The 15,054-nt window shown below is 35.1% G+C and overlaps 1 protein-coding gene across 2 annotated transcripts in view; it reads left to right on the plus strand.

Moving 5' to 3' along the window:
* Nucleotides 1–15,054, plus strand: part of CCDC178 (coiled-coil domain containing 178) — a 442,908-nt gene that overhangs the window by 81,876 nt on the left and 345,978 nt on the right. For both annotated transcript variants that reach the window (XM_059140259.1, XM_059140258.1), the window contains one exon: nucleotides 1,676–1,818. In XM_059140259.1, coding sequence (XP_058996242.1) covers nucleotides 1,676–1,818 — 143 coding nt within the window. The remainder of the gene's footprint in view (nucleotides 1–1,675; nucleotides 1,819–15,054) is intronic.

Raw genomic sequence — 15,054 nt, forward strand, 5'->3', positions numbered from 1 at the left:
TCTTGTCAAATAAATAAATCTTTTTAAAAAATCACATTCTGTATAATTTCATTTATATGAAATATCCAGAACAGATAAATCCATAAAACAAAACAGATTAGTGATTGCTAGGGGCCAGAGGAAGTATAGTGTAGTGTTTTATTTATAGTCCTTTATCATATAACTTTTTTATTTTATTTTATTTTATTTTATTTTATTTTATTTTATTTTATTTTATTTTATTTTATTCTGCTGTCTTGACTCAGTTTTGAGGTTCTGGCTAGAGATATGCTAAAAAAACTAACTGCTTAAAGGACTGAACGCCTCTAGTCAGCGTGCTTGAGCCCTAGTACATATCTTGCAAATTGCAGATAATTGCAAATCAAGCTCCAAGGTTCTGTTGCCTCCAAATTCTGCTAGCAGCCCAGCCTCATAACACCACAGAGCCACAAGAGTATTATCCACATCAATTGGAGTATCAATGGCGGAAGTATATAACAGTGCCACACAAACCCAACTCAAGAGCTTGCCTTGGAGATGAATTTGTCTCATATGATGTAACCTGGTTCCCAACATGGAGACCATCACCCCAGCAATGCCCACAGGTTACCTCTTTTTTTTTTTTTTTTTTTTTTTTTATTTTTTTTTTTTTTTATTTTTTATAAACATATATTTTTTATATACATATATTTTTATCCCCAGGTCTGTGAATCACCAGGTTTACACACTTCACAGCACTCACCAAATCACATACCCTCCCCAATGTCCATAATCCCACCCCCTTCTCCCCAACCCCCTCCCCCCGGCAACCCTCAGTTTGTTTTGTGAGATTAAGAGTCACTTAGGTTACCTCTTTTAAAGGCACTGAGAAGTTGGACATGGTCTATTTGATATTAGGAATTCTCTTACACTCTCTTCGCTTAGCTCATCATTCTGGTGTGTTCCTTGCTCTCTACTAAAATGTGTACATCTACACTCCTATGCCTGAAGGATAATCTTGTAGAGGTTACTACTACCTGTGCTATTCAAAACATTAGTGAACATTATTGCTTTTTTCAGGAGGCAATTGCTTTATTTCAGTCTACCAATTGACCCACTGGGGAGAGGACTGTTCACTCCCTACTACTGCCTTGTACTTCCTTCCCATGGGCTTTCCAGCAGGAGGTCCAAACTACAACCACTTCTTCTCTAGGTTGACAGAGAATGGAGAAATGGAGAGGGAAGGGAGAATGTTTATGATATTTGACAATTAATAAAAATTATAAAAATGGAATATTTTGGACCCTTTTATTAAGATAATAATGATTATTCCTGATAGGATTACAGTTTATTTCACTTATTTTTTTCATCTGTTTTCTACAGTAAAATATTATTTCAACAATAAAAACAATAAAAAATAATGATTCTTTTGTAGGTTAAAAAATGAATATTTTGTTTTGCTCATATCACCTGGAATACTGAACTTTTTTCTTCAATATCTTTTATGCATCACTCGTATTGATGCTTTTCAAGCTAATGGAAACCTAAAAATTTACTGTGCTAATAGAATAATATGGGAAGAAAATTGATGTAAAGGACTTTTTTTTTTTAGATCAAAACTACCTAAATTTAAGTCCTATCTCTGATTTTTCTCTTGCCTGATTCTTTTAATTACACATTAAGTTCATGTATTAACAAAAATAATTTTCATTTCTAGGCAATGGAATTATACAAACAAACTCAAGAAGAACTTGAAGAAGCTATAGAAAATGTTGAAAATGCCAAATTGAATGTTAAACAAATTAGACAAAACATGGAGCAAGACATTCATAATGATGAAACAACCATAGAAGCCTACAAGTAAGAATTTTTCACTAACGCTGCTTACAGCATTTAGAACAAAAATATTGATTAAAATGTAATTTATATTCCTGTATAAAAATTCAGATAAAGAGAAAGAATCTCAATAACCTATATTTATCTTATGACCACGTTTATATATAAATTAAGATATGTGTCTTTTACATATGTAATATACATATGTATAGATTCCTAAAGTACTATTTTTCTGTCATTTTATTTACAAGTTTTTTAAAATTTTAATTCCAGTATTGTTAAGATACAGTATTATATTATTCCCAGGTGTACCGTATAGTGATTTAACGGTTCTGTACATTACTTAGGGCTCATCATGATAAATGTACTTTTTAATCCCCACCCTCTATTTCACCCATTTCCCCCACCCACCCACCCAATAACCCCTCTGGTAACCATTAGTTCTCTGTAGTTACCAGTCTGTTTCTTGATTTGTCTCTCTATTTGCTCTTTTCCCCCCCACTTTGCTCACTTGTTCTGTTTCTTAAATTCCACATATGAGTGAAATCAAGTGTTAATTGTCTTTGACTGACTTACTCAGCATGATATTCTGAACTCTAGCCATGTTGTTGCAAATGGCAAAATTTCATTCCGTTTATGGCTGAGTAATATTCTATTCTATATGTACACCATATCTTCTTTATCTTGATAAATCAATGGACAATTGGGCTACTTCCATAATTTGGCTACTATGTATAATGTAGCAATAAACATAGGGGTGCATGTATCCCCTTGAATTAGTGTTTTCATATTTTGGGGGTAAATAACCCAGTAGTACAATTACTGGGTCATAGGATAGTTCTGTTTTTAACTTTCTGAGGAACCTCTGTACTATTTCCCATGGTGGCTCCACCAGTTTGCATTCCCACCAAGAGTACACGAAGGTTTCTTTTTCTCCATATTCTTGCCAACACCTGTTGTATGTTGTGTTTTTTATTTTAGTCATTCTGACAGGTATGAGGTGATATCCCATTGTAGTTTTGATTTTCATTGCCTTGATGATGAGTGATGTTGAGCATCTTTTCATGTCTGTTGGCCATCTGGATGTCTTCTTTGGAGAAATGTCTATAGGTGTCTTCTGCCCATTTTTAAATTGGATTATTTATTTTTTGGGGTGTTGAGTTCTGTCAGTTCTTCATATATTTTGCATATTAACCCTTTGTCAGATATGTCAATTGCAAACATCTTCTCTCATTCAACAGATTGCCTTTTAGTTTTTTTTTTTTATTATTTCCTTCACTGTGCAGAAGCTTTTTGTTTTGATGTAGTCTCAATACTTTATTTTGTTTTTATTTCCCTTACCTCAGGAGACCTGTCTAGACGAATGTTGCTATGTCCAATGTCAGAGAAATTACTACTTGGCCTCTCTTCTAGGACTTTTATGGTTTCAGGTCCTACATTTAGGTCTTTGATCCATTTTGAATTTATTATTGTGTCTGGTGTAAGAAAGTCATCCAGTTTCATTCTTTTGCATGTAGCTGTCCAGTTTTTCTACCACCATTTATTGAAGAGACTTTTTTGTCCCCATTGTATATTCCTTCCTCCTTTGTCAAAGAATAATTGACCATATAATTGCAGATTTATTTCTGGGTTTTCCACTTTGTTCCATTGATTTATGTCTGTTTTGTGCAATACTGTACTGTATTGATTGCTACAGCTTTGTAATATAGCTTGAAGTCCAGAATTGTGATGTCTCCAACTTTGCTTTTCCTTTTCAAGATTGCTTTAGCTTTTTGGAGTCTTTTTTTGTTCCCTATAAATTTTAGAATTGCTTGTTGTAGTTCTGTGAAAAATGCTGTTGGTATCTTAATAAGGATTTCATTTAACATGTAGATTGCTTTGGGTAGTATAGACATTTTAGCAATATCTGGTTTTCCTATCCATGAGCATGGAATGTCTATCCATTTATTTGTGTCATTTTCAGTTTCATCAGTGTCTTACAATTTTCAGAGTATAGATCTTACACTTCTTTGGTAAGTTTATTCTTAGTTACCTTTTTTTTTTTTTTGGTACAGTTATAGATGGGATAATTTTCTTAATTTATCCTTTTTCTGCTTCATTATTAGTGTATAGAAATGTGTGTTAACTAACTAGAGTTTAAATAAAACCTTGAAACAAGAAAAAAAAATGCAACAGATTTCTCCACATTGATTTTGTATACTGTGACTTTACTGAATTCATTTATCAGAACTACTAAATGTTTTGGTGGAGTCTTCAGGCTTTTCTATATATTGTATTATGTTATCTCAAATAGTGAAAGTTTTCTTCTTCCTTAAAAATTTGAATGCCTTTTATTTCTTTTTGTTGTCTGATTGTTATGGCTTGGACTTCCCGTACTATGTTGAATGAAAGTGTGAGAGTGGACATCCTTGTCTTGTTCCTGACCACATGTGAAAAGTTGTTCTTCCCTAATGAGTATGATGGTTGCTGTGTGTTTTTCTTTTAAAACCTTTATTGTGTTAAGGTATGTTCCCTCTAAACCTCCTTTGTTAAGGGTTTTTATCATGCATGATGTTGTACTTTGTCAAATGCTTTTTCTGCTTCTATTGAAAAGATTTTTGTACTTTCTCTTTTTTTTATACCCTTATACTTTTTATACATTTATAATGTGATGCCTCATGTGGATTGATTTTTTTTAATACTGGAACACCCTTGCATCCTGAGAATAAATTTCATTTGATCGTGGTAAATGGCTTTTTTTTTACTGTATTGTTGGATTTGGTTTGCTAGTATTTTATTGAGAACTTTTGCATGTACATTTATTAGTGATATTGGCCTGTAATTCTGTTTGTTTTTTTCGGGGGAGGGGGTGGGTTTGACTGGTTTTTATGGATACACTTTTTTGGATTGGTTGATTGATTGATTGATTGGTGCCTTTATTTTCATTGGTATTAGGGTAATGCTGGCCTCACAGGATGAATTTGGAAGTTTTTCTTCCTCTTCTATTATTTTTTTCAATATTTTGAGAAGATTAGATATTAACTGTTCTTTAAATGTTTGGGAGAATTCACCTCTGAAACTGTCTGGCCCTGGACTTTTGTTAGTTGGGAGTTTTTTAATTACTGATCTAATTTCTTTGTTTTCTTTTTTTAAAGATTTTATCCATTTATTTGATAGAGATGATAAGTAGGCAGAGAGACAGTAGGAAGCAGGCTCTCCATGGAGTAGAGAGCCCGATGTGGGGGCTCGATCCCAGGACCCTGGGATCATGACCTGAGCCGAAGGCAGAGGCCTTAACCCACTGAGCCACCCAGGCGCCCCTACTTATCTAATTTCATTTCTGCTAATCAGTCTGTTCAAATTTTTTATTTCTTCCTGATTCAGTTATGGTAGGTTATATATATCTAGGAACTTATCCATTTCTTCTAGGTTGTCCAATTTGTTGGCATACAATTTTTCATAATATTCTCATTCAGTTGTTTGTATTCCTGTGGTGTTTGCTGTTATTTCACCTCTTTAACTTGTAATTTTGTTTGAATCCCCTCTCTTTTTTCTGCCTTTTGTTTGTTTGTTTTTGTTTTTGTTTTTTTGATGAGTCTGCCTGGAGGTTTATCAATTTTGTTGATCTTTTTAAAAAAAGAGCTCCTGGTTTTGTTGATCAGTAGGTATAACTTTAGGTGGTTTGTTTGTTTGTTTGTTTTTAGCTTCTTGAGATAGGCCTGTAATGCTATAAATTTCCCTCTTTAAACCATTTTTGCTGCATCCCAAAGTTTTGGATCCTTTCATTTTTATTTTTGTTTGTTTCCATGTAATTATTCATTTCTTTTTTGAATTCTTGGTTGACCCATTCATTGTTTAGTAGTATGTTATTCAACCTCCATGTATTTGTGGTCTTTCCAGACTTTTTCTTGTGGTTGATTTCTAGTTTCATAGCATTGTGGTCAGAAAAGATGTATAGTATCACTTAAATGTTTTTTTTTTTTTTTTAATTTGTTGAGACTTGTTTTATAGCCTAATACATCATCCATTTTGGAAAATATTTGTGTACACTTGACTTGAAAAGAACGTGTATTTTGCTATTTTAGGATAGAATGTTAAGTCCATCTAATCCAGTATGTCATTCAAAGCCACTGTTTCCTTGTTGATTTTCTGTTTGGATGATCTGTCCACAGATGTAAGTGGAGTATTGAAGTCCCCTACTCTTACTGTATTACTATCGATTAATTCCTTTATGTTTTTTATTAACTTCTTTATGTATTTGTGTACTCCCATGTTGAGTATATAAATATTTATATTTGTTATATTTTCTTGGATTGTCCCCTTTATTATTTTATAATGCATTTCTTTGTCTCTTATTACAGTCTTTGTTTAAAAGTCTATTTTGTCTGTTATAAGTATTGCTACCCCTACTTACTTTTGACATCCATTTGCATGATAAATGTTTCTCTGTCCCCTCACTTTTATTCTGCATGTGCTTTTAGCTCCAAAATGAGTCTCTGTTGACAGCTTATAGATGGATCTTATTTTTTATCTCTCTGTCACTCTGCTTTTTTCTTGAGTATTTAGTCCATTTATATTCAAAGTAATTATTGATAATTATGGATATATTACCATTTTGTTATTTATTTTGTGGTTTTTGTAGTTTTTCTCTGATTTTTTTCTTCTCTTGCTCTCTTTCATAGTTTATACTGTTTTTTGGGGGAATTCCATTGGGTTTTTATATAACATTTTCTCCACATAGCAATGTAGATTAAGTTGATGGTTGCTTAAGTTGGAACTCATTCTTTACTCCTCTCTCCTCCAAGTTTTAGGTATATGGTGTCATGTTTTATGTCTTTTTATTTTGTAAATCACTTGATTGATTTTTATGGATACACTTATTTTTACTGCTTTTGTGTTTTCTATTTTTCATACTTTCACTTATGGTCTTTCCTTTCCACTCAGAGAGTCCTCCTTAATACTTCTTGTAGGACTGGTTTCAGTGATCATGACTCCTTCAGTTTTCCTTGGTCTGAGAAACTCTCTGTCTCTCCTACTATTTTGAATAATAGACTCTCTGGTTAGAGTATTCCTGGCTGCACATATTTCCCTCTCACCACTTTGAATATATCATTTTACTCCTTCTGGCCTACAAAGCTTGTTGCTGAAACATTTGTTGATAGCCTCACGGGGTTTCCCTTGTATATAACTCTCTTCTTTTCGCTTCCTACTTTTAAAATTCTTTCTTGCTGTACTGATTCCTGTAGGTAGCCATGTGTTTATGCTGGGGGCAAGGGAGAGAAATGACACCTGCCAGCTTTTTTATTTCTGGAGAGGTTTCCCTGCTATCCCTGCTCCTATGATACATGCTGTGAGATGAGTAAATAACTCTCCTTCCTGTATGCCCCAGACATTTTTAAAACTGCTGCTTCTATGCTATCCTTGTGGCTGTTTCTTTTGCTGTCTCTTTAAGGGCAGGGACTTTCTATTGCCCTCTAGGCTCTCCCATAGCAGAGGCTGCTGAGTTTTAAAATTCCAGGCTTAGGGGCACCTGAGTGGTTCAGTAGGTTAACCGTCTGCCTTGGGCTCAGGTCATGATCCCAGGGTTCTGGGATGGAACCCTGTATCAGACTTTCTGCTCAGCAGTTAGTCTGCTCAGCAGTGAGTCCACTTCTCCTTCTGCCTCTGCACTCCCTCTTGCACTCTCTCTCTTGCTCTTTCAAGTAAATAATAAGTAAAAATCTTTAAAAAGTAATACATGTGTGTACATGTATATATGCATATATGTATATATATGAAAATCTACTATTAGGATAGAAAAACTATAAAATCATATGCGCTTAATATAACCTAGAAATATGTAAAGAAACTGCTGAGAGCATTATAAGCATAATGTAAAGAAACTGAGCATTATAAGAATAAATTGACTAGGGGCGCCTGGGTGGCTCAGTGGGTTAAGCCGCTGCCTTCGGCTCAGGTCATGATCTCAGGGTCCTGGGATCGAGTCCCGCATCGGGCTCTCTGCTCAGCAGGGAGCCTGCTTCCCTCTCTCTCTCTCTCTCTGCCTGCCTCTCCATCTACTTGTGATTTCTCTCTGTCAAATAAATAAATAAAATCTTTAAAAAAAAAAATAAAAAAAAAAAAAAAAAAAAAAAAAAAAAAAAAGAATAAATTGACTAGCATCAGGTTTTTTCTGTCAGAAAACGATAGATCAAGCAGACCAAATTAAGTAAAACACTCCTTGTTATCACACTCCTGGTTGTTAGCAGGTTGATTTTCTTTTTCTTTTTTTTTTTAAGATTTTATTTATTTACTTGACAGAGAGAGATCACAAGTAGGCAGAGAGGCAGGCAGAGAGAGAGAGGAGGAAGCAGGCTCCCCGCTGAGCAGAGAGCCCAATGTGGGGCTCGATCCCAGGACCCTGAGATCACGACCCAAGCCGAAGGCAGCGGCTTAACCCACTGAGCCACCCAGGCGCCCCGCAGGTTGATTTTCAAGGGTCGTTGGCCTAGATTGTGTCCTTGTCATGTGGGCTTCTCTATAGAGCACCTCAAAACATGGCAGCTAAATTCGTCAGAGCAAATAAGCAATAGAGCAAGAAAGTGCCAGCAAGACAAAAGTCACAGCTCTTACTATCTAATCATAAAGATGATATTCCATCACTTTTACTTTACTCTGTTTATTGGAATAAACTCTCTGGATCTGGCCCACATGCAAGGAGAAGTGATTTTAGGAGAGAATATCAAAATGCAGATATCACTGAAAGTCTTGTTGGAAACTGCTTACCAACCACAGAGCTCTTTGGTAATTTCCACTTTTCATGGTTGGAGGTTTGTGGGGTGATACCTATGGCTTTCACAGGAGACCCAGAATACAACAGAATTATATGGATAATATGCCAGAAGAAAGTCTTCAGAAGGTTTGAAAATGTAGAAAATAGGAGAAGATGATCAAGAGGTATGGAAGATAAAATAAGAAAAACTAATATGTGTTTAAGTCCTAAAATGGTACCAAGGTATTGTTTGAAAAGTTTATATATTAATCTTTTATATATTTATTTCTTCATTATTTATATAAATTTTAGATTTATATTATTTATATGTTTATTTTAATATTATTATTTTTATATTAAATTTATTTATATAAATGTCCATATATTATTTCTATATTAATATTTTATATTAATCTATAAAAGATTATATATATATTATATAAAAGAAAATGCCCAGGGATAATGATAATTATAATGCATAGATCAATAATACTGGAAGACTAACAAATCCCAACAGAATAAATAAAAATCGATCCACATTCAAAGTATCTTAATAAAATAAAATTAACAGACTTTCAAAATCAAGAGATGATCTTAAAAGGGAAGCATAAAATAGTTTCATAGCAATCAGTCAAAAAATATATTTCTTAACAAAAATGAAAATTAGATTATAGATATATTTAACATATTAAAGATCAATTAAAAATCAAGAAATCTATGAAAATAGAAAATATCCTTCAGGAGAGACCTGGGTGGCTCAGTTGGTTAAGCTTCTGCCATCAGCTCAGGTCATGATCCCAGTGCCCTGGAATCAAATCCCGTTGGGCTCTCAGCTCAATGGGGAGTCTGCTTCTCCCTCTCCTGGAGGCAAAAAGTATTCCAAGAATCCATTTACAATGATGAACAAATTTAATCAACTCCCAGAAAGGTATAACAACTTTAAAATAAGAACCTAGAGAACTTCAAAACATAAAGCAAAACCCAATGGCATTTAAAAAAAACAAAAAACAAAAAGATGTAGGGAGACACATTGTTATAGCAGGTAATTATACCACACTTTTCTCAATAATAAAAAAAAGTAGTAAAAATTAGTAGTGATAAGGAACAAGGTTTCTCAAACATCACCTTGGAAACTTTTAAAAATGCAGACTCTCATTAATAGGACTGAATTTGCCTGAGATTCTGCATTTTGTAGAAGCCCCTAGGTAAAGCTGATGGTCCATAGACTGCACTTGAAATAGCAAGGAAATACAAAGATTAACCTTTATGATTAGTAACCTTGACCTAATGAAACAGTAACCAATAGTTACATTCAATAAGTAGACTGCACTTGAAACAGCAAGGAAATATAAAGATTAAGTTTTATGATTAGTAAACTTGACCTATTGAAACAGTAATCAGCAGTGATTTCAGTAAAGTACATAAGGAATACCTACCCCCCCCCAAAAAAAAAAAATATATATATATATATAAAACCCCAAGTCACTGAGCCAAAAGTGAAGACTCAATAATTTTCAGTGGGTTGAAACTGGATGTTCCCTGGCTAAACCACAAATTCAGCTAGAAAGTAGTAATAAATAGACAACTATAACATAATAAATTCATCATGAAAAAATTTTAAATGTATTTTTTAATAACCCATGGATCAAAGAAGAAACCAAAATGCAAATTAGAAAATACATTTAACTAAGTGACATATAACAAATCTAATGAGCTATAAGAGTGATTGACTTATTAAATAATAGACAATATTTAAAATATGTATTGTATGTGAGGAAATAAAAACATTAATGGGTATTACATAGATAATAGAACTATGTATAAATTTTGTGTTCTTCATTTTGCTTATATTTACTTGATTCCAGCTCTGCAATGAATATGATCATTAATCAATTTGAATGAATAAAAATTTTATTTTGATATACTAGACCATAAAGAATTTACAGCGAACAAGAGGAATTAGAAGAATATGATAAAACACAAATACATCAAGAATGTAATAAAAAATACTCCAATTACTAAAATGCAAAATGAAGTCTATATATATATTTAAATACTCCTATCTTATTGGAAATCAAACAAATGCAAGTTGAAATACTTGGATGCTATTTATAATAATACATGGCTACATAAGTTGTTTTTAATAATACCTCATACTGGAGATTTTTTTAAAAATAGTTACTTTTGCACATACATAGATAGCAGTTATATATACTTGTTATATACATCTATAGGCAATTTGACAATATATATGAATAAATTTAAAATGAGACAGAGAGGCTGGAAAGATGACAGGGTAGGAGGAAGCTAAGCTTGTCTCCTCTTATGGGTACAACTAGATAACATTCACAATAGTGTAAATAACCCAGAAAATGACTTGAAGACTGGCAGAACAAACTCAACTAAAGGTAGAAAAAAAAGCACATCATGGAAGGTAGGAAGGGCAGAGACAGGAATTTGGAACCAAACAGACCATGGCCATCCAAGGCAGGGAGGGAGCCAGTTGTGTGAAGAAGGACAAGAAACAGACTATCATATGGGGAGCGGGCAAGGGGTAGGTGGATTCCCATAACATCTGGCGTTGAAACCAACAGGGGCTGAATCTTGTGAGATCTTAAAACTAGGGATTTAAGCCTGGAATTTTATTTTAATTTTACTTTTAATATATTTTTTTAAAAATTTTAAAAGATTTTATTTATTTATTTGAGAGAGCCAGAGCCAGACAGCAGGAGCAAGGTGAGAGGGCAAGAACAGGAAGAAGAGCAGAGGGAGAAGTAGACTTCCTGCTGAGCAGGGGGTCAGATGTGGGGATCTGTCCCAGGACTCCAGGATCAAGTATATTTTCTAAAATTCTACTGTAAGCATTAGAGGAGTTATAAATGATTTGTTATATAAAATTATAGAAATATGTTTATTATTCTTCATGATTTTTTAATTGTTGGGTATTAATACACATGCAGAAACATGATTATGTATGCTATCAAGTGTACACATTAATGATTTTTTTTCAAGATTGTATTTATTTATTTGACAGAGATCACAAGTAGGCAGAGAGGCAGGCAGAGAGAGAGGAGGAAGCAGGCTCCCTGCCAAGCAGAGAGCCCGATGAGGGGCTCAATCCCAGAACCCTGGGACCATGACCTGAGCCGAAGGCAGAGGGTCTAACCCACTGAGCCACCCAGGCGCCCCACATTGATGATTTTTAAAATATGTATTCATTCATGTAACCATGCCCCTAATTTAGGTATAGAAGCCTTTCAGCATACTGGAGATTTCTCTTGTTCTCTTTCCCAGTCTGTACCACTGCCCCCTTCTTCCCCAAAGAGGTCATCTTCATTCTTTTTTTTAAATTTTTTATTTTTTATAAACATATATTTTTATCCCCAGGGGTACAGGTCTGTGAATCGCCAGGTTTACACACTTCACAGCACTCACCAAAGCACATACCCTCCCCAATGTCCATAACCTCACCCTCCTTCTCCCAACCCCCCTTCCCCCAACAACCCTCAGTTTGTTTTGTGAGATTAAGAGTCACTTATGGTTTGTCTCCCCCCCCAATCCCATCTTGTTTCATTGATTCTTCTCCTACCCACTTAAGCCCCCGTGTTGCATCACCACTTCCTCATATCAGGGAGATCATATGATAGTTGTCTTTCTCTGCTTGACTTATTTCGCTAAGCATGATACCCTCTAGTTCCATCCACGTTGTCGCAAATGGCAAGATTTCATTTCTTTTGATGGTTGCATAGTATTCCATTGTATATATATACCACATCTTCTAGATCCATTCATCTGTTGATGGACATCTAGGTTCTTCCATAGTTTGGCTATTGTGGACATTGCTGCTATAAACATTTGGGTACACGTGCCCCTTTGGATCACTACGTTTGTATCTTTAGGGTAAATACCCAGTAGTGCAATTGCTGGGTCATAGGGCAGTTCTATTTTCAACATTTTGAGGAACCTCCATGCTGTTTTCCAGAGTGGTTGCACCAGCTTGCATTCCCACCAACAGTGTAGGAGGGTTCCCCTTTCTCCGCATCCTCGCCAGCATCTGTCATTTCCTGACTTGTTGATTTTAGCCATTCTGACTGGCGTGAGGTGATATCTCACTGTGGTTTTGATTTGTATTTCCCTGATGCCGAGTGATATGGAGCACTTTTTCATGTGTCTGTTGGCCATCTGGATGTCTTCTTTGCAGAAAAGTCTGTTCATGTCCTCTGCCCATTTCTTGATTGGATTATTTGTTCTTTGGGTGTTGAGTTTGCTAAGTTCTTTATAGATTCTGGACACTAGTCCTTTATCTGATATGGCGTTTGCAAATATCTTCTCCCATTCTGTCAGTTGTCTTTTGATTTTGTTAACTGTTTCCTTTGCTGTGCAAAAGCTTTTGATCTTGAAATCCCAATAGTTCATTTTTGCCCTTGCTTCCCTTGCCTTTGGTGATGTTCCTAGGAAGATGTTGCTGCGGCTGAGGTCGAAGAGGTTGCTGCCTGTGTTCTCCTCAAGGATTTTGATGGATTCCTTTCTCACAATGAGGTCCTTCATCCATTTTGAGTCTGTTTTCGTGTGTGGTGTAAGGAAATGGTCCAATTTCATTTCTCCTGCATGTGGCTGTCCAATTTTCCCAACACCATTTAATGAAGAGGCTGTCTTTTTTTCCATTGGACATTCTTTCCTGCTTTATCAAAGATTAGTTGACCATAGAGTTGAGGGTCTATTTATGGGCTCTCTATTCTGTTCATTGATCTATGTGTCTGTTTTTGTGCCAGTACGATGCTGTCTTGATGATGACAGCTTTGTAATAGAGCTTGAAGTCCGGAATTGTGATGCCACCAACGTTGGCTTTCTTTTTCAATATCCCTTTGGCTCTTCGAGGCCTTTTCTGGTTCCATATAAATCGTAGGATTGTTTGTTCTATTTCTTTGAAAAAGATGGATGGTACTTTGATAGGAATTGCATTAAATGTGTAGATTGCTTTAGGTAGCATAGACATTTTCACAATATTTATTCTTCCAATCCAGGAGCATGGAACATTTTTCCATTTCTTTGCATCTTCCTCAATTTCTTTCATGAGTACTTTATAGTTTTCTGAGTATAGATTCTGTGCCTCTTTGGTTAGGTTTATTCCTAGGTATCTTATAGTTTGGGGTGCAATTGTAAATGGGAATGACTCCTTAATTTCTCTTTCTTCTGTCTTGTTGTTGGTGTAGAGAAATGCAACTGATTTCTGTGCATTGATTTTATATCCTGACACTTTACTGAATTCCTGTATAAGTTCTAGCAGTTTTGGAGTGGAGTCTTTTGGGTTTTCGCACATATAGTATCATATCATCTGCAAAGAGTGATAATTTGACTGCTTCTTTGCCGATGTGGATGCCTTTAATTTCCTTTTGTTGTCTGATTGCTGAGGCTAGGACTTCTAGTACTATGTGAATAGCAGTGGTGATAATGGACATCCCTGTCGTGTTCCTGACCTTAGCGGAAAAGCTTTCAGTTTTTCTCCATTGAGAATGATATTTGCGGTGGGTTTTGATGATATTGAGGTATGTGCCCTCTATCCCTACACTTTGAAGAATTTTGATCAGCAAGGGATACTGTACTTTGTCAAATGCTTTTTCAGCATCTATTGAGAGTATCATATGGTTCTTGTTCTTTCTTTTATTGATGTGTTGTATCACATTGACTTATTTGCGGATGTTGAACCAACCTTGCAGCCCTGGAATAAATCCCACTTGGTCGTGGTGAATAATCCTTTTAATGTACTGTTGAATCCTATTGGCTAGTATTTTGGTGAGAATTTTCGCATCTGTGTTCATCAAGGATATTGGTCTATAGCTCTCTTTTTTGATGGGATCCTCTTCTGGTTTTGGGATCAAGGTGATGCTGGCCTCATAGAATGAGTTTGGAAGTTTTCCTTCCATTTATATTTTTTGGAACAGTTTCAGGAGAATAGGAATTAGTTCTTCTTTAAATGTTTGGTAGAATTCACCCGGGAAGCCATCTGGCCCTGGGCTTTTGTTTGTTTGGAGATTTTTAATGACTGTTTCACTCTCCTTAATGGTTATGGGTCTGTTCAGGCTTTCTACTTCTTCCTGGTTCAGTTGTGGTAGTTTATATGTTTCTAGGAATACATCCATTTCTTCCAGATTGTCAAATTTGTTGGCGTAGAGTTGCTCATAGTATGTTCTTATAAATAGATTGTATTTCTTTGGTGTTAGTTGTGATCTCTCCTCTTTCATTCATGATTTTATTTATTTGGGTCCTTTCTCTTTTCTTTTTGATAAGTCTGGCCAGGGGTTTATCAATTTTATTAATTCTTTCAAAGAACCAGCTCCTAGTTTCGTTGATTTGCTCTATTGTTTTTTTGGTTTCTATTTCATTGATTTCTGCGCTGATCTTTATGATTTCTCTTCTCCTGCTGGGCTTAGGGTTTCTTTCTTGTTCTTTCTCCAGCTCCTTTAGGTGTAGGGTTAGGTTGTGTACCTGAGACCTTTCTTATTTTCTTGAGAAAGGCTTGTACCGTTATA

This window comes from Mustela lutreola, chromosome 11 (genome assembly GCF_030435805.1).
Source record: "Mustela lutreola isolate mMusLut2 chromosome 11, mMusLut2.pri, whole genome shotgun sequence".
Lineage (NCBI taxonomy): Eukaryota > Metazoa > Chordata > Mammalia > Carnivora > Mustelidae > Mustela > Mustela lutreola.